Source organism: Chlamydotis macqueenii, chromosome 13 (assembly GCF_036417535.1).
Source record: "Chlamydotis macqueenii isolate bChlMac1 chromosome 13, bChlMac1.mat, whole genome shotgun sequence".
Classification (NCBI taxonomy): domain Eukaryota; kingdom Metazoa; phylum Chordata; class Aves; order Otidiformes; family Otididae; genus Chlamydotis; species Chlamydotis macqueenii.
In genome coordinates this window covers 16,713,696-16,733,057 of record NC_141568.1, presented here as the reverse complement: position 1 = coordinate 16,733,057, position 19,362 = coordinate 16,713,696, and the positions used below count along the sequence as shown (strand labels likewise).

The 19,362-nt window shown below is 42.9% G+C and overlaps 1 protein-coding gene and 1 long non-coding RNA gene across 5 annotated transcripts in view; one reads left to right on the top strand and one right to left on the bottom strand.

Moving 5' to 3' along the window:
- SMPD3 (sphingomyelin phosphodiesterase 3) overlaps positions 1 to 6,614 on the top strand; it is a 124,428-nt gene extending 117,814 nt beyond the window's left edge. Inside the window, exons 7-8 of the mRNA XM_086757871.1 lie at positions 330 to 492; positions 1,917 to 6,614. Coding sequence (XP_086613997.1) covers positions 330 to 492; positions 1,917 to 2,018 — 265 coding nt within the window. The 3' untranslated portion in view covers positions 2,019 to 6,614. The remainder of the gene's footprint in view (positions 1 to 329; positions 493 to 1,916) is intronic.
- LOC147599145 (uncharacterized) overlaps positions 1 to 15,056 on the bottom strand; it is a 35,037-nt gene extending 19,981 nt beyond the window's left edge. For all 4 annotated transcript variants that reach the window (XR_015259981.1, XR_015259982.1, XR_015259983.1 and 1 more), the window contains exon 1: positions 14,883 to 15,056. This is a non-coding gene — a long non-coding RNA (uncharacterized LOC147599145). The remainder of the gene's footprint in view (positions 1 to 14,882) is intronic.
- Between the last annotated feature and the right edge of the window lie 4,306 nt (positions 15,057 to 19,362).

The window sequence follows — 19,362 nt, the reverse complement described above, 5'->3', positions numbered from 1 at the left end:
GGCTAACTTCAAAGTTAGATCAGGTTGCTCAAGGCCTTAATAGTCTTTTGTATAAAATCTATTTTTAAGGTTTGAACACTCAACCTAAAAATTTAATGGGAAGTCTTAATTTTGACTGCTTCTGTATATAGTCTTGGGCTGAGTAATCTCCATGCAAGATGGGGCCAGTACTAACACTGTTGGGAAGAAGATGCGCTTTACAAGTTTAACAGTCCTTTTGGACAGGCGTTACCCTTACTGGGGATATGGAGAGCATCTAGTGTAACACACAAAGGGGCAGATTAAGCAAGTGTTTAAAGCCCTTGTTTTGTTTTTTTTTAATGAATTAGGGTGCTGGAAAGTGAAGAAGGGAGGAAAGGATACTTAGTCTATCCCACCAGCAAGAACCACAGTTCCAGTCAAAAGGGGAGGAAGGCATCATTGAAGGGAAACGGGAGGAGGATTGACTATATGCTCTATACAGAAGAAGGTCTCTACCTGGAATGGAAAGTGGTGAGTTTCAAACTTAACAATGACAGCCATAACTCACAGAACAAACTGTCCGGATTGCACTGCAGCCCGTTCTCCTTGGGTTAAAATTCATACTCCACAGAGAACCTGCGGCTTTGCTATTCTCTACTTTTGCATGCAAATATCCAGTCTGTAAACCTACTGCATAACCAAATTTAAGATTGGTTTAGGGATTCTGGTAGCAACACTGGTAGATAGGCTGCTCTTCAGAAACAAATTAAAAAAAAACTTGTTTCCATTCTTTAAACTTTTGCCAGACAAAATGTTTTGGCTTATGCTTTCCATGCCAGCAGTCTGAATATTTTTTAGTCTTTTCAAGTGTTTGGATGTGCTTTTATTATGCCTATGGAAACCTACCTGAGCTACAAGTCTGTGATACGCAGGCAGAAGCTGACACAGGGTAACCAGAATGAGACTTGTAGTGCACTGTCTGCTTCCTAGTATAGGACCTCACCTTATACAGAATTCCATGACAAAAATGAGGAACTGGTTCACCCTTACTTACCACACCCCACTGCAGTTGCTGTAGAACAGCAGGTGACAGAACAGTTCAGCATAGCTTAGCACATACCTCCATCTGTGGACACAGCAACTTAGCAGCTAAATGCTTCTGAGGTTTCCTGTTTCAGATGCGCAAATGCCGATGGTGCATCTGTATATTAAACCCATCTCACAATTTGCACAGACAGCAACAAAATCAATATAGGTCTCTGATAAGGCTCATGCTGGCAGCATAAAGAGAACTAAAGTACCTATGCTTCCTGTAAGCAATTCCTGAAGTACTGGCAAAGTAAGTACCTGCCCCTGGGTGGGGACAACTACATTGTACCAAGCCAGCCTTGGGTTGCTCCATCCAGCTTTCCGAAGCTGGGCAGCATGCTGTGTTTCCTACAGAACTTTAATTTGGTCCTGTGAAACACTGCCAGGACAAAGGCTGGAATTGAGAGATGCGAGGAGCTGAGTTCCTGATCACCGTAAGTTCCCATGAAGTTTTACACCTCCGTCTAATGAAGACGGGCTTCCTTTTTAGCTGCATGCCACATCTAGTTGCAGTACAGCCAGCTCCTCCTCCCAGGCGAGCGCTTCCTAATGCACATGGCTTACCTACCGCAGCACGACCAGTAAGTCTATCTGGAACAACACAGATGCTATTGTAAATGGAGAGGAAAAGTACAGCTGATTTCATCCAGCCTGATTAAACTGTGTTTTGTATAAATGGTTCAGCTCATCAGCTGCACCACGCCGACATGCCCTGTGTGCCAGACCATTAGCCCAGCCAAGCCAGACTGGTCCCACGCATCTACTAACAGTAAGGTAGTTCAAAGTATACAAGCTGAGTCATGGTATGTGGTATAATAGCTCAGTTTTCCAGTTCCTTCTGTCTTACTTTTGTTCTCCTTCTGCAGGAAGTGGAAGAGTTCAGCTTTATTACCCAGTTAGCAGGCTTGACAGACCACCTACCAGTAGCAATGCGTCTCATGGTGTCTACAGGAGAAGATGACCCTTAAAACTGACCAGCTTTGAGAGACTGGAAGAGGGAAACATTCACAATACTACGAAAGTATCAGAGGATAAGAACGAACTATTCTGGTACCATGTTAGGAAAGACAGCCAGACCTGACCTGGGCTACTCCCAGAATGTACCAACAATGGCGGATTTTAAAAGGGAAGGGAAGAAATGGAAGGGGTTGTGGCCAGACGCCACTATCGCAAGTTGCTCAGGCAACAGGGCAGGCCTGTACTACAATGCTTTCACTGTGGACCGAACGGAACCAAGATGGAAGTCCTAATTCCTTCTGAACCAGTGCCATTCTTACTAAAACATGTTTTTATACTAATATATAGCACAATTTAGTTTGTAATTAGTCTGTGAGTTAGTGCTGCTCAATGGTTTTTTGCATAATTTCTTTGTATAACTAAGAAGCTAAAGCTTTTTTTTTTTTTTTAGCCTGCTAAAGTTGTAGTAGCGTGCTTGCATCAGTAGCATGCGCCCGCACTGCATGCCACTCTGAGATAAAATAGTCAGTATGATACCATGGGGAAATATCAGAATGGAAGTGAGTTCAAAAATCAGATACCAGCCAAAGTAAGGCATTCTGGGACTGGCAAGCCATTCTGTCATTGCAGATAGACCTTAAAACAAACAAACAAAAACTCTGTTCAGTTTGCAGACCAATATGTTCCTGTCTGATTTAAGGATGCTTTAGAGATTTGGAATTAAGACTTTAAGAACACAGTTCTACCCTTATTCCAACTGTGTTCCCATTGAAATTATGAAGTGTTTTGTCTGAATAATGACTCTAGAATTGGGCCTTTGGCTTTTTAAGCGCAACTTATTCCCTTAAGGAGGAGTATAGTTCCCCTGCAATGTCTTTTCTTTCTTTCCCGTAGGTGGGGCAGTTCTGCATTACACTATGGGATGATATGTATGTTACAGTAGAGTGAATAGATTCCTGTAGTGCCACTGGTAATACCAGAGCCAACATTCTGCCTTAGCTAGAAAGAATAAGTGGGAAATAGCTTGTAAAATGCATGCTAGATAGAGTTAAAATAAACGTAAGTGACATTTTGGGAGAAAAAGTGTAGAACAGTGTATGATCGATAAGGCAGAATAACCTAACAATTTTCCAAAGGAATCAGTACACTGAAAAGGAAAGCGTGGCATGGCTAGCTACTAGAGAACAGACCTGTGACCTCAGCCTCAGGTAACTACTTGCTAGGAGCAGAGGGTTTGTTTTGGTCTGTGAGACACAATTCTCCATTCTTATGCACTCACAGACTTTAACAGGGGTCGTGCCATCTAATTCATGTGTTCTTTCCACTGCAGCTCTTTAAACGCGGGGCTCCGCTCTGCCATTTTACCCCCGTGACCTGACCTACCCAGCCTCTGTAACCTTCACAAAAATAATGAAAAGCTAAGAATCAGGTCCATAATGAGACTTAGGGAGTTTTTTAGGGATTTAAATGGAGAAGGGTTTGTGTTGCTGGGAGAACAATGAGATGCCCTTGCGTTTTAACAGATGCTTAGTTTCTTCTGCCTACGTCCTGTTAAATTTTAGTGTTATTTCCTCTTACATTACAAATTCCCTGTGTTAAAAAGAGTTAACCTAATACCTACACTTACTCCATTAAGTAAAATGTTTTAGTTACGCCACCCACAAACCCCTGAAGATGCTCTTGTTCTGGTTTAGTTTACACCTGCTAGGAATCAGCTTAAGCTAAATCAGAATGGATTTAAATTAGAAATCCCAATCTGCACAGCCTCTGGTACTGGCTTAATTAGCTACAGTAAACCACAGAACTTTTACTTAGATCAGCCTAATTTTGAAAGTAGAGAAACTCATAGAAGTACTGGACTGACAGTATTGTCTAATTCCAAGTAAGTAGTGAGCCACTGCTCACGCTCTCCCGCTGCACCTGGTCTTGACATGTTTTATGCCTCATATTCCAGTCCTGGCATCCCTTCAGCAGAGACTGCCTCTTAAAAGTGTACTGTGCCAAATCACGGAGTAGTCTGCAAGTGTAACCCATGGGGACTAAAAAATGGACCCAGACCCAATTCCCCTTTTTGATAAAATTAGGAATTCAAGTTTACAGCATCAGAGACTTCAGTGTACTATCCCAGTGCACCTCCAGTTTCCCACTTTGTATGCTTCTCTTTATACAGAGGGTGCACCTATGTGCAATGTGTTTTTCTGGTTTCTTATCCCAATTCAGAAAGACTTGTACCTGAAACAATGCTTTTAATCCTATTTTCTACCTTGCTTGTATTTTATTAACCTTTTTAAAAAAAGACAGTATCAGTAGCAATTTGTGTGCTGTCCAGCAGCTATTTCTCAGTACTAAGATTAACTGTAAGGTACAGTATTTTTAATAGCTTTCCTAACAGTGTAAATTACAATTTGATATCAACTTCACTAAGTATCAGTTGCAGGAGCTGAATTTGACACTGTGGGATATAATAATAAAACTACTGCCAAACGATGTTACATTTACAGTAAAACTAACATGGTCTAAATTACTTCAAAAAGAGTTCTGTGGCTTTGTGCTGACTAAAAACCAGACACTTTTGTCAACTTTTTGAGATACGTTGAAAAATATTTTTCACATTTGAAGTAAACTGTTTTAGATCTTGATGTTCTTAGTTTCTCAGTGATCAAGAAACAGATAGTTGTAAAATGTTATCTTTAAACAATACACATACATTTAATCAGTCTAGGTAGTTCTTACTAATGTACTGTCTTAAGGATCTAACTTTGCAGGAGAGTGATGCTGGGAGGTACAGCGTTGTGGCACCACTGTACAGATGCTCCTTGGTTTTTTTTGCATTGATCCTGTGCCTTCTGATGCCTTGGTATGCTTGCAGGAGTCAGAGAGCATACACACCGGTAAACTGTAACAAACAGGCTTTCCACTCCACAAGAGTAACGTTCTGGAGAGAAGTGAGTTTTGTCTACACCACTACTACTACAGTTCCATATACGGTCTCACAGAGTCATTCACACACCTGTACCGGCAGGCTATCAATCCAATCATTACAAGCCTTAGACAGACTCTATGTAATAGAATATTTGCATTTTAAAACAAAAGGGGAAGGGGGGCAGCTTTTTCAGAAGTCAATCCCACTTTGCTTAAGGACAGCATGACCCAATTTATTACTACGATGATATTTATAAGAAATTTGAGTTCAGCTTACTCTACTACGCTTACCCCACTTTGTACAGGAATTTTAGGTATCTTCAAGAGTGGGTGATAATGCTATTCTTCGCTTAATAACTGCCACTCAACAGGGATACTGTAGATGAAGTGTCATCTGTTTTTATAAAAGCTAGATAACACCTTCTGTTTCTCATGTTCAGTTTGCATTTTACAACAGCACTTCCAGAACAAGTGAACAAAAGACACAAATAAGAACAGCCAAAAACTAAGAACTTCCAGAAGTTTTCAAGGATGTCAGGTCCTGACAAAGTTGGTACATTTAGATCACTTTGAAAACACAACCTACAGGTGGCAGCCTCTCAGGCACATTCAGATCCAGTTACTCTGGGCAGTGCTGGCCTGAGGGATACGCGATCCACCTGCTTTGCACCACAGCTCAGCCACTGAGGACCAGGGTAGTAATGCCTAGTGCACAGCTTCCTGCTACGTAACAAGCGTTTACTATAACTAATTCACGTGGTGGCCAGCTGGTTTTATTACAAAAACTGGACACTTAATAGAAGCCATCTAAAGTAACCAAGCATGAACTGTGCCACAGACTGGCTCCAGCAGAAGCCTGCAGCCCACTGAGCTGCATCCTCCTGCAGAGAAACCCACGCGAAAGCCATCGGGTGTAACGAGGTACCTGTCTTCTGCTAGTATGATGACAAGGTTTTCCCAGAAGCACTCTTGGCTAGTCTGGCTAGACTGTCAGTCCTACTCGTTAGGTAGGACAGTAAGATTTAAGGAACTTACAATTCCAATGAAGAATTTTTTTAAAAAAACGGCCTTTGTTTGGTGGTGCAGATTAAGATCTGACTGTCCCCAGTTTGGTCTCTGAGCTACCCTGGGATCACACACAGCACGTCAGTGTCAGCACATATCATCAGCTCTGAAATAAAGCATTTTTTACCTTCTCCTGGAACTACAGCATGAGAACAGAAATACAATTCAAGCACTTTGAAAAAAAAATTAAAAAAACACCCCAATTTTATCATCCATTACGATTGAGGGTCAAATTGTTACTGAAGGTCTCATTTTTCCGTGCTATCTTGTTTTAAATATAATCTTGATGCTTTTAAAGACTTGTATGATTGCTAAGGTTTAGAAATCCTGTAATAAGAATAACCTTTTTTATTTCAATGATTTTTCGGTATTGTATCCTTCTGGAACCTAATGTTTTTATATGGTAAGCACACACCTTCTGACATTTTGTTATAAATGTATTTAAAAAATAAAAATTTAAATATTTTCATTGGTTTCTTTGCCTGCAAGAAAACCACAATCTCAGACCTGATAAAAACAAGGTATTTTGAACAACAGGGAGGGGTTTTTGTCTTTTACTGGTGCTGAAAGGAGTAACTGGTTGATGCAAACAAGATAATAAAATTTCAAGGCTCAAATGATTCTGTGCAGTCCACTTTTTCTGGTTTTGTGATGTGGAGTCTGATGGCACTAACGGAAATCTCGCTCTAAGATGCAGTCTGGTGGGTGGGTCAAGTACAGTCTCCCTGTGCTACGCCTGTTCTAGTGAATCTGCAGAAAATAGAGTGAAAGAAATGAGTGCTTTTAACTCACCCTCCGCCTTGGCCTCTGCTGCCCAGACATCCCCCTGCACAGACACACCCCACTCAGTTTTCAAGGTGTGCAGCCTTCACACAAGCATTCACAGCACCTGCTGCGGGCTGCAAACCCAAACCCCACCCTAAGTACAATGACATCCACTCCACATCGCATTCTGCTAGCTATTAACATAAGACCACTTCACAAGAAAAATTTCTTATTTTGCAGTTGCACATCTTAACAGCTCAACAGTTATCTAATCCCTGAACTAACTGAGAGCAGGTTTTTATCTGTAGACTGTCCAATCAAAGTTTATTTAAAAACAAAACAAAAAATCCCCCGCGTATGCATGTCCTTAAGAAATCCAGTAATTGAACAAAACAATGTCAAAGGAAAATAATCCATTTTACTGGTTCAGTCTTTCGGAACAGTCCTCAAAGTTCTTTATAAAAGCCAGTAGGAAACCCCACCTCAAAGAATTTATTTTTTTTCCACAAGCAAAAAGGAGGAAATGAGTGGAATGCAAGTTATTAAGGAAGAGCACAGTGCGCATATTTGTCTTCTTTAGCTCAGGAAGGAACCACTCCATCTTGTGAGACAGGATGTTTGTTAGATCTCTGCAGCCTTCTCTACTGGTACAGAGGTGGTTTCTGCCTGCATTCTGATGCTACCTTAGCATTTGACAGAGTTCCTTCTCCAGTGGTGGATTCCTGGTATGCGCCTCTCCTGCAAGTCCTGATGATGTATTTATTTCCCCATCGTTGCACTTTGCATTATGCAAGGGGCTCAGAAATGGCTACAGAAGCAAAACAATTTCTTGGGCAGCTGGCATCTCCCAGACATTTAACTAAGAAGAACAAGTGCAGAAAATGGTAACTCCTTCCTGCTGCCTCTGCCCCTGGCGTCATAGTGTAGTTTATCATGAACTCGTGCCCACAGCTGCCGTCAGTCAGCACTGTAACTGCAATGCCATCTGCCTCTTTGGCTACTGCACACATTCTCTTGGCAAAGCACCTAATAAAATACAAACCTCCTTACCCCACTGAAATTCCTGCTCAGAATGCTGCTGAAACCATTAACTCTTCTAGCCCTTCTCTTTGACTATCTAATACTTTGATATACCAATTCTCCTTCTTGCAGCAAATTCAAGTTGCTAGTCTACATTTTCATGGCCTTTCAAAAGATGCTTTTACCCTCTACTGTTGTGTTTGACCAATCCAGATTCCCCATCTACCACTCCTAACTTTGTAAACCTTTCATATTTTCTTCCACACTTTCCCTGACATTTAGGGAAGGCTCCAAGCAGCCATTTGTGAAATCAGTGAACGGGCCTTGCTAGGAAGACTGGCAAGATAACAATAATCTTTTCTTGTTAAATAATGGCAGGTTTAACAACTGCTCCTTATAACTGTTAGATGTGGACAGGAAGAAGTATGCACTAACAGCAGGTAAGATTAGAAGAAAATGAAAGGAGGAAAAAAAAAAAAAGATATCCAATAATAGTTTCACATTGGGTCTGGGTACCCAGAAAGATCATGGAATCTCCATCAACATTTAATCTGGGCCATACATTCATTCCCTTTCCCTCCTCCCTTGACTTCCCAAAACCCCTCTGTAGGTCCGATGAATATGTCCTACTATTGCACATCATACAAGCTGCAGAGACTGTGCTCAGCCCTGCACATGCCACAGCGCCCATTCTGACAACATTGCATCTCACACTGACAGCGGCTTCTCCAACCTGTGAGCCCAATGCACCTGCCTCCACCGTTTGTTTCGTCCTCTCCGTCCCCTCCTGTCTGACCCACAGACTCTTTAGGGCAGAAGACTGTGTCACTGTCCTGCCCTTTATACAGCACCCAGCACTACACTGCCAAGGAAAATGGCTCCTAGGCACCAAGAACTGTCGAAACAGTAAACAGAAATCAAAAGTGGAGATTAACTGTAGTAGAAAAACGCTACAGCCTTCCCGTGTGCTTTAAAGGACAACTGAATAGAATCGCATAAAATAAAGGGACATTTTTCCCATGTTCCTATTCACATACTAGCTTTCAGCTTGCTTTCCTGTCTGTAAATTGTGTAATTCCTAGAAAACAGTTCCTGCTTACTCTGTTCCTCTGGAAATGTCCATAAGGTGATGCTTTACCTCCCCTCACTTCCCACACGAGCATCTCGTACTCACCAACACATGCCTGCACAGCTTGCACCACTGCCAAGCCCCCTCTCTCCCTTTTGTAAGTAAACCTCTGATAAAGTCTCCAAAGCCAAACCCGCAGAACAACTCCAAACTGCTGCAAGTGCCAAGGTACAGCTGGTAACCAGGTGTGTCGGAATGCCCTTTATCTGCGTAAACACTGCAACAAAAGCCTAAAGCTTCTTAAATCAAGCAGTTTTCACTGTTACACTACATCTGTCACAACAGATTTTTTGCAAAGCTCTGCTAAAGCTCCTCAAGTCATGACAGCATGTGCCCAAAGCAGCCAGAAGCCTTCAAAGTCCCACTCCTATTTGCAAACGTTTGACTCTTCCAAATCCCAGCAACAAGATGCGTCAGCCTGATGAGCTCAGCAGAGACCTTAATGTGATCCTGAATGCCGCACTGTCATTAGTGTACTGAATATTGATATCTCTGACCGCTTTCCACCCTGCTAAAATGAAATTTGCCTCACAGACACACACATTAAACAGTGTATTAGCCAGTAACTGATATAAATCCTTCTGCCTTAACGATACAAAATGGAGGACGGTGGATAAGGCACTGCAATGTTACACCAGAGAAAGAGCTGCCTGTAGGAAGACAGTAACATGTCAGTAAAGCGAGGGACGCACCCTACACATGTAACCTGTGAGCTGCGATTCTACAAATGCCTAGCAGATGACGTAGTAAACACAACCAGAGGGCTTTCCAATGCTGCCAGTGTCACACGCTACATCGCCTGTACAGGCAGCCTCACAACATTTGGTACTGGAAAGAAGCGATGTGGGAGTTCAGAACCTGGAATTGCCCAGTGGCAGAGTATTCTGATCGGATCCCGCTGCCATGAACAGGAAGAGATGAGCATGGTGAGAGGAAGAGGATGTTTTTCCAGATCAAGTGTAATTAGGTACCTCTGTTCTCATTAAAGAGCTTAATGAACTTCTAAATTAGTAGAAGACTGTCAGCTTGAACACCCTGGTCCTGCTGCAGTTTGGGCAACATCCTCACTACCTTTTCAGATCTGGTATAATCGTTACCTTCCTTGCGCTTGGCTGCAACAGGTTCTTAAACACCTTTCAAATGCCAATCTAGAATTTTGAATACTCAGCAAAATCCAGCTAGATCTTTCTCTACAATTAAAAACCTCTCCTGAAGTCAACTGTCACACTGTCACCACCTTCAGCAAAGCCAACGCTGAATGTTTTATGTTGCTTAGTAAGGACCTTCAGGACATCAAGAAACAAAAGGCAGTGGCAAGGTCTGCAAGACACCAACTGAAAAAAAATCCTAGGCCTAGCATGGTGCCAAGCCCTATGCTAAATATACTTCTAATGAAAGGTGTATCACACAAGACAAACTAATCCTCAGTACACAGCCTGGTCCATTATCTCAGCCCCAAAATAAGACTGTTATGAAACAGATGTTTAAACTCTATTTTCAGTTACGCTTTGGTTACATATAATTTCTCTTTTCCACATTTGCAGAGAAAGCTAGCTACAGCCACAGTAAACCCAGACTTTTAACAAAACGTGTATTGTATCCCACAATAAGCACATAAGAAGGACTTCATGCTGTAGCTACTTAATCATTAGACTGGTGTTCCTGGAACTCTGTGGTGCATAGAAGTAACGGTGCTTACTCTGGTGAGATCCCTCCTACCCACAGCTGACCTTGAGTGTCCTTCCACCTCACTGCAAAACCTCAGCCACACTGTTCTGCGGCTGTGTGTTCCAATGTTAGAGCAAATTAGAAGCTGTAAACGTAGCATTTATTACACACCAACAGAAAGAAACGCTGGCTCTGGTTAAATGCTGGGCAGTGGCTCCGTACCCAGTATAAGAGGTCCTTGTCCAGGCCTGGATTCCCAGGGGCTGACAATTAGAAGGAGGTTTCTGACCACAAGACCAGAGAATTTCAAAACCAGCTTCCAAATGACCACAATGGAATGCAAAACAAACAAACAAACAAAGATTCCTCTCCAAAACCCCACTGCTTTTAAAACAGAGTTTGATGTATTTTTAAAGACAGATTATATGCATGAGCCCCACGGCAGGAAGGGACTATACAGAGCAACCAAGAGGGCCCTGCTCAGTCCTGTTTGGTTTGAGGACAGGGGAAAAGTACAGAATTTCTTTTGCTTCTGGGTAATGATTATTTACAAGTGCAAGCATAATTATCTGTTTGGGACCTTCAGCTTACTCTTTTTTTTTTTTTTAAATGATGGTTTTATTCACATTTTAAGCATGGATGGAGCTGGCACTTACTAGCAGAAACCATTCAAGTATGAATAGCTCCCTGTCCAGGAGCTGTGTATGAAGACCCTACTCAAAGCTCCTGTCCAGCCTGGAGAGGGCAGGGAATGGAAGGAGATACTCAATCTGCAGACACACTATAAAGATACATGAGCATCTAAAAAAAGAAAAAACAACAACAACAACAAAAAAACAACCAAAAAAACCACCAGCAACAAAAAAAGAACATTAAGAAAGATTAAATGGCCCTTATTTGGGAAACATTCCACAGTACATACATTGCTGACTTGTTTTGTTTCTGAGAAGCATGACTGCACCTTGCCTTTACTTTTAGAGATGCTTTTTTATTAAATTTTATTTTAAATAGAAATTATTTGATTAGTTGTTGCCCAGACAACCCCGGGAATGCAACTACAGACTGTCTCAAGAAGAGTCACAGCTCTCAGTTTTAAGAGGAGGTAAACAATGGAGCAGTGTATCTAGTTCCCAGCTAGAGACAGACGCACCAGCAGAATATTCTCCCCGTAAGCACAGGGATACGGGCAGTAGCATCCAAGAAAGCAACAGGAAGCTGGCAGTGGATACAAGGCATTGCATCGATCTGAACAGATGATCTCCTGTGAGAAAATACCTTTATTTATTCAGGCAGACCACACGCTTAGCTGACTGGCACCATGACAAATACAAAAATGGCAGCATTCTAATTGGAGACACGTTCTGCCAGTGAGAGAGGCTTCAAAGAAACAGAACGGGCTAAACAGCACTTTAAAGGGCCACGTCGCGTCCTTACCGCAAAGCTGTTGATACCCGATGACCACCACTATGGAACACAGAAGATGCTGCCAACCACATCTCTATGTTACCCTGTCTGCAGCAGATAATTAGAGGAGTTCAACTCTCTGTAATGCAACCCTGACACTAACCTGGTTTAGGAAGAACTGCTTACATGACCCGAGGTGCTGGTGCCCCTTTTTGGAAGGGAAATGCTACTTACACTCCTGCCCTGCTCTTTCCTTCACATCATCTCTAAACATCAAATACAAACCTTTGCCTGGCAGTGCAGACACTGCGCACAAATACAGGAAGAGACCAGCCTCGAAGAACTTCCTGTCTGTGACAAGCACAAAAGGAAACACATGGAAATTAAATGTTTTGTCAGTATACACCCATGAAACCTGCAGAGTGGAGCACCCTGCTACAACAGACATAAAGCCTATTTCATACTGAAATATGAAGACACAGTCTTTCCTAGATTTTTTTCCTGCTTTCTTTCCTTTCTGGAGACTTTTTGGATGTACATTGCAGAATACATGCCAAGATAATAAAAGACAAGGTGAAAATATAACATTTAACATGGAAGTTGACCTTATGATTAATTTATTCTGTTGTGCAACTGCTACTCTTTGTGAAGCACTAATCAATGTTACACAAAAAGAAAAGGGGGGAAGAGGAAAAAAAAAATTGATTTAATGTATGAAGGAGAAGAGATGCAAGATCCCTAACAATTTCAGAAAAAAAAAAAACCAAACAGAAACACCTACTAAGCCATCATAATGCAATACACAAGACCGTAACATATTTACATTCTGCCTCCACCAAGATCTTCATCCTTTGGCATGCTCAGGATTAGTGCTCTAAAATGACACACAAGCTGCACGAGATAACTTTGGTGTAATCTTATCGTGTTTTCCCCATGCCTCACCAGTGCCTTCAGATAAAGTTTTGGTTTTATGCTTCAGTTCCAGAAGCACAAACTTTGAATTAAACATTTTTGTACGCAGAAACACTTTTTGCTGAAGAGAAGTGCAAGTGCCTGCCTAATTCTGGGAAACTTCCCAGCGTGCTTTTTCTGTTAGCCTCTGAAACCTCTGCGCTGCTCTCCGGATAGACTGCCTGGTCAGCTGGGCACAAGGGAGGCTGGAGGAATGAAACGGACAGCCACCGACTTTAAGCAAGGCTTAATGATGAACAATGCCAACAGGGTCACTTAAGGGACCATCACTAAAACTCTCTGAACAGAACGAAACTGCTGGGTTTACCATTTTAATCACTCGGATGAGAACATGCTACTGGAGACACATAGTAACAGAGATAGCTGTGTATGTAGGCAGGTGAAGCTAATCCACCTCACTTAACACAGGAGGTATGATAAAGCTGCTATGACAGATTTTGGTGTTTTTTTCCCCTCCTGTTTTTAAAATAAGTTTTAAAATGAACCATGTTCAGGGGGCCTACAAGAAAGATGGGGAGAGGCTGTTTAGTAGGGCCTGTTGCAATAAGACAAGGAGTAATGGTTTTAAAATAGGGGGGGGGGGTAGATTTAGATTGGAAATTAGAAAAAAAATTTTTACAATGCGAGTTGTAGAACACTGGCACAGGTTGCTCAGAGAGGTGGTGGATGCCCCATCCCTGGAAACGTTCAAGGCCAGGCTGGATGAGGCTCTGAGCAACCTGATCTGGTTGGAGATGTCCCTGCTCCTTGCAGGAGGGTTGGACTAGATGACCTTTGAAGGTCCCTTCCAACCCTAACCATTCTATGATTCTATAGGCAGGGATGACTGGACTTTAACACAATGAACTCTCCCCAAGATATCAGCTTTACATGTATAGATTACAACAGAACTAACACTAAATTTAACCCAAAACTGGGCTCTCCAACTAGTATTTTCCTTTTATCCCCCATCGCCCTCTCCCTTCTTCCCCCTAGGACAAGGAAAGCTAATAAACGCTAGTCAAAATACTGAAAGGTATGGCAGAATCCACAAAAAAACCCTTGCATACTGTTTGCCTTTTCGTCAGTCAGCATGGCTTAAAAACAGCTCTTTAGACTTATTTTATTATTTGTAAAGGTATATCTAGAAGAAAAAAAATAAAGTTCTACAGCAAATTAGACCTAAAAGCAACAACATTTCAGTGATACTACAACAAACAAACAAATTAAGCCGGTTTATAGCTCTACAGAGGTGTGCTCAAAACATTTTCCCTCTTCACAAGCTTTCCACTAAAAAGCCAGAGGCTCCACTCACAGGAAACAGGCTATGAGAAGCATTACGCAGAACTCTTAAACGTCAGACAAGGAGATGAGACCCTAAACGCTACTGCTGTTTTAGAACACCAGGGGCATGAACATTCAACACTAAAGCCACTGTCTGGGTGCTCAGATTACTACTTGGTACAACGTCCCAGCACGCCAGGATATACACGTAGCAAAATGGAGGCAAAATTACATGGTATGAATATTTTTTCAGCACCCACTCATTACCCATGCGTACGCCTGGGTTTCCTCAGTCTGGAAGTCACGCAGACATACTCGACGCACGAATTTTTGTTTCTGAAGTCCCACTATTACTTCTAAAACAAAAGAGGCCTCTAAGCCAGCCAAAGTCTCCTGCAAACCTGTGGCCTAGAAGCAGGTGCCGACACGATTTATTTTACGTAGGAAACAGCCAGGCTCACTGGGAGGGGCAGCAGGCCCGGCGGGCGCAGCAAGGCCAGCCACAGCCCGCAGGGCAGGGCCACCGCGGCCAGACGGCTGAGGGCCCGCCCGGCCCACAAACCGCTGCAGGGCTTGGGGCCACCCAGGGCCGCCCGCCGCGGCGCAAAAGGCCCGGCCAACCCAGACCCCCCACCCCGCAGCGCAACGCCTCCCCGGCCCGGCTTACAGCGGCCTTCCCGCGGCGCAGAGGCGAGCCGAGCCGCTACCCCCACCAGCTGCTCCCCCGCCGCCTCCTCCTGCGCGGTGGTGGGAAGGGCGGGGGGGTACAAGAACATGTCCGCCCCCCCCCGGGTGGCAGCGGGAGGGCAAAATGGCGCCCGGCCGGGCTGAGGAGGGGGCTCGGCCAATCAGGGCGGGGCTCGCGCCCCGGGCAGGTGTGGGCCGGCCGGCGCGTTCCCGAGAGAAGGGGGCGTCGGGGGCGCGCGGGCCGGGCCGGGCCGGGCCGGGCGAGGAGCGGCAGCGGCAGGACCCCGACTGAGCCCCGAGTCCCCCAGTCCCAGGAGACTCGACGGGCATCCCTGGCCAAGCGGCTGCCGCTCCCTCCTCCCCTTCTGCGTGGGGTATTATGGATTAATTCTGGGTGCGCTCACAGCCCTTTCCCCCTGAAGCGAGGGCCGTGAGCACCAGCCCTTCCCTCCGAATGGCTCCGCAGCTGCCTGCAAGGTAGGCACGAGGTTATGCATGTAGACCTTCAGTACGTTCAGCCGTTCCTAGAAACACCGCAGTTGAGAAGAAATGACATTTTCAAGTGGTGCAGCAAAGGCCGTTTGTCTCTCCCTCCCAGCCCATTCATTGCCGCAGCTTGATTTATTTGCTGATTCTCAGGGTTGTGAATAATTGGTTTCTTAGAAACTCTAACATGAAGCAAGCAGTCACTTTATGGGAGTACAGATATCACAGGATGCATCAGCCTTGAGAAGCAGGAGTCCTGTAAACTGCAGTGCTCATTCTTCCAAAGCACGAGTGCAACACTTCACCTGGAGAGTGATGCACAGGGCAAGAAAGCAGAGGCTGCAGAAAATAACAGAAGCGAGAGACAAAACCCACAGCAAAGAGGCAGCTGCTGCAACACGTTATGCAGCTGCAGTTCAGCAAAACCCTGAGGAAGATCAGGAGGTTACGTGGCCAGGCTGTAGGGTGTAACGCAAGAGCTAAGATACCCTGGGACTGCCCACACCACTGCGAAGAGTACCACCAGCCCTGCAATTGCGGGGCTTTCCCTTCACGCACAGGAAAATAATCAGCTCTCATTCTTTCATTAGTGCCCTTGTCTACAAAGAGGCATCTTTAGGGCTCTCAAATCCTAGACGGAATCCTGCTGAGGGTAGGGGAGAGGGGAAAAAAGAAAAAGAAAAAAAAAGTGGGTCATCTTCAATGACAGCCTTTCAAAACAAAACCAAACTCTATGGCCTTGTAAATATATAGGTATTATCTATATATTTAAATATATTTTTATATTATATATAAATATATGGTTTTAATATAGATAATCCTATATAAATAAACCCCGTGACTTTAATTATGGAAGTACCTAAGGATTTGCTGCCTGTGAGCCTTTATCTGCTCTATCTCGGTCAAATCTTGTAAGGCTGCATTTGAAATCACACTGTGCTAAGAAAACAAATGATTAAAGCAGAGCAAGGGAGTCAGGAGATTAGTTTATTCTGCACGGCCTTGAGCAAGTCATTTTTAGCTCTGAGGTCCTAATCTTATAGTGAGCCTGGGGCAGATGGAACATTTGAACACCCACACAAAGCACACTTAGTTTTTCCTCATCTGAAAAATGGAAATAACAACACATGCCTCTCTCCAAGAAGCATCCTAATCATTCAGCTGCATTAAATGCTTGGAAATGTGAAGTTTTAAAATTATTAAGTACCAAACCAAATTTACATTTTGCAATGCCATTGGAGTCAATAAGGTAAAATGACAACACAAGCACCCATTGTATTCAGCTCACAATCGTCACTGGAAAAATCTAACACTAAGAAGCTGTAATAGTCTCTTCCCTTCCTAACAACCAGCTGTAACTACAAATAGAACACAAAAGACGAGTGACTAAATGAATTAGCCCTGAACTGCTTCCTCTGTCTTGTTAAATGCAGAAAGCCTACACAGACAGTTTCAAAGGGACTAATGAAGGAGAAAGGCAAGCTCTGGGATCTCAGTCCTTGAATTGCCCAACCTTTAGACAAAAGGTACCTGTTTTGCAAATAAAGGAAAAAATCTCGCAGCTGCCACAACTTAGAAAACATCCCTTAAATTAAATGCAAGACTTAGCCTTCATTAGGGCCATAACAATTTCACTGTCCTAAAAGGATTCTTTATTCTGTGTATTTAGCATGAGGCACTTTGTTGCCTGCCTGCCTGTGTTTTATGGTAAGTCCATATTACTTGCAAGTCCAACTTACTAGCAGTTGCCACTTTTTGTACTAGTTTTCCATTTCAGTGCATGTATGTATGGTGTATCTTACGCATCACATGCATTTTATTTGCATATGATACAGCTGCATTGCAAGTCCTTATTAGAGGCAAACATGATCTGAACGTGCAGTAGGAATTTAGAAGTGGATGATCAGCACCCTCTTGTGGATTTGCGGTGTGGTAAGTATGAAGTGTTAGTAAAACTTTCGATACAGTTCAGAGCTACAGTAAAGTTATTATTTTTGCAGCAAAACTACAATAGGGAAGTTAAATGTGAATGGCCAAACTTAGTAGTTTATATTTAATACCCGAATAAAACCTATGACTTTAGTGCAGGCATCTCCTGTGACACATTAAAAAATCTTGCCAGTTATACACTAGCTCTCACGCAATATATGAACTGTAGTATTGTTAGTTCAGTGGTGGCAGGGGATCCTGTTTCTATTAAAACATGCATCTATGCCTGCAGGCCTAGTCAGGATCAAAGCTGTTGTCATTTAGAAAAAAAATTGCCTGTGGTGGCCACACAGAGTTAAGTTCCTTCCAAGAGAGAACAGGATTCTTGCTCTGCTTATTAAGATGCCTGCAGCCAAAAGCTCTTGAAATTCAGCACATCATAGCAATGCTTCTGTCAGGTCTGAGAGAAAAAAGGAGTCTGAACGTTGCTACTGGGTAGATGTGTTTTTCTGATAAAGCAGCTTTCCTCCCCCATGTGTGTGCTTGCAGGAAAATGCCCCGTGGAAGAGGACAGAGATAGAAGGACTTTCTTGTTTTGTTTTTGCATACATTTAAGGAATGGCCAGTATCACCCTACAAGCAGCTGTTTTCCACACGATTTACAGATCCCACTAGGTTTTCCAGTCCAACCTAAAGACTTCACAGAAGCTAAGGAAGACTGATATATACACTAAACACTCCTAATTACAAGTGAACAAATCTTTCCTGAAGTCACCCAGATTTGTATCAACATAGATATGTCTTATGTGTACCAGAATTTAAGCAGTGGTGTGACTTTCATGAAAATGTTCAAACCATACATGTGGTAAGGGTTTGCTTCAACATAACAGCTTCCAGCATGTTTTAACCAAATCCTCAAAGCGGTTTCAGTACCTGTCTAAATGCATAGGCATAACCAGCAAGCATTAGTAATGCTGATCACACTCACAGTGAATTAAACCATGCATCAGATTTTGTTCCTCTAAGCAACTCACAGGTGCTAAAATATGCTCAGTGTTTCAGTTTTCCAGCCTTTTTAGTTTTTTAGACAGTAGCAACACACTTACCACTCCAGGTATATTGAAATTTAAGACGTTTTTTCTCACATGGAGATGATTCATATTAATGGCCACAGTCCAGTTCTGCAGATATGCAGCTACTACATATAGACTACACCCTTCACTTTCACTACACTCACCTCCGAGATACTCAATAGTGCCAAATCTTACAATACCAAAAGAGTTTAAAAAGGGTACACCTCTGTCACCATGCCTAGCATCTGCTGCAGTGCCCACGTATCTTCAACATAGATAATAGTGATAACAAAATACAAATTCCCATTAATGTGGATTTCCTCCCTTTGCCATTTTAGCAAATGTATCTGTTTTATTTTTTTCTTAGGAAGTATGATTCAGCCACGTACGTATACAATTACCTTTGACAAAGTTAATACTAGACATTAAAATACTGTAAATTCAATTGTGGTTTTATCTGCCTTTCATTTTTCAAGCCTCTCAACTCTAATATTTTGGTGTCTATTAGTCCTGTGTTCCCTTTGTAACACTGTATGCTTCTGTTAGATCCAGAATAATTTGTGCAGTTAAATGCTAAGCACCTTCAGTTGCTATTCCTACTGCAGAACAGGAACAGCAGCTCATGCTTTCTGTGTCAGGCCACGAGCAAAGACAGGAGGCAGCATCTAAGTTTTTTCTGCCGTCTTATCTCCTCCAGGAGAAGAGAAGCTACACAATGGAAGCCTTATGCATTCAGACTTGCACATCTATCTCTGTGCCTTTTTTTCACAGAGGGCCAAGCCTTTACCATTTAAAAGGCTTGGCCATATTATTGTTCCCTTTACAATTCCACAGCTTATGTTTCCAACATACAACAAACAGATTTGTGCCACTATACTGCCTGTGGGCTAGGAGCAGTGTATCAAAGTTAGAAACAACAGGAAGCCATATATTCCAGTGAAGTTTGTAAGAAATAAGAGTCTGAAGTTAAGC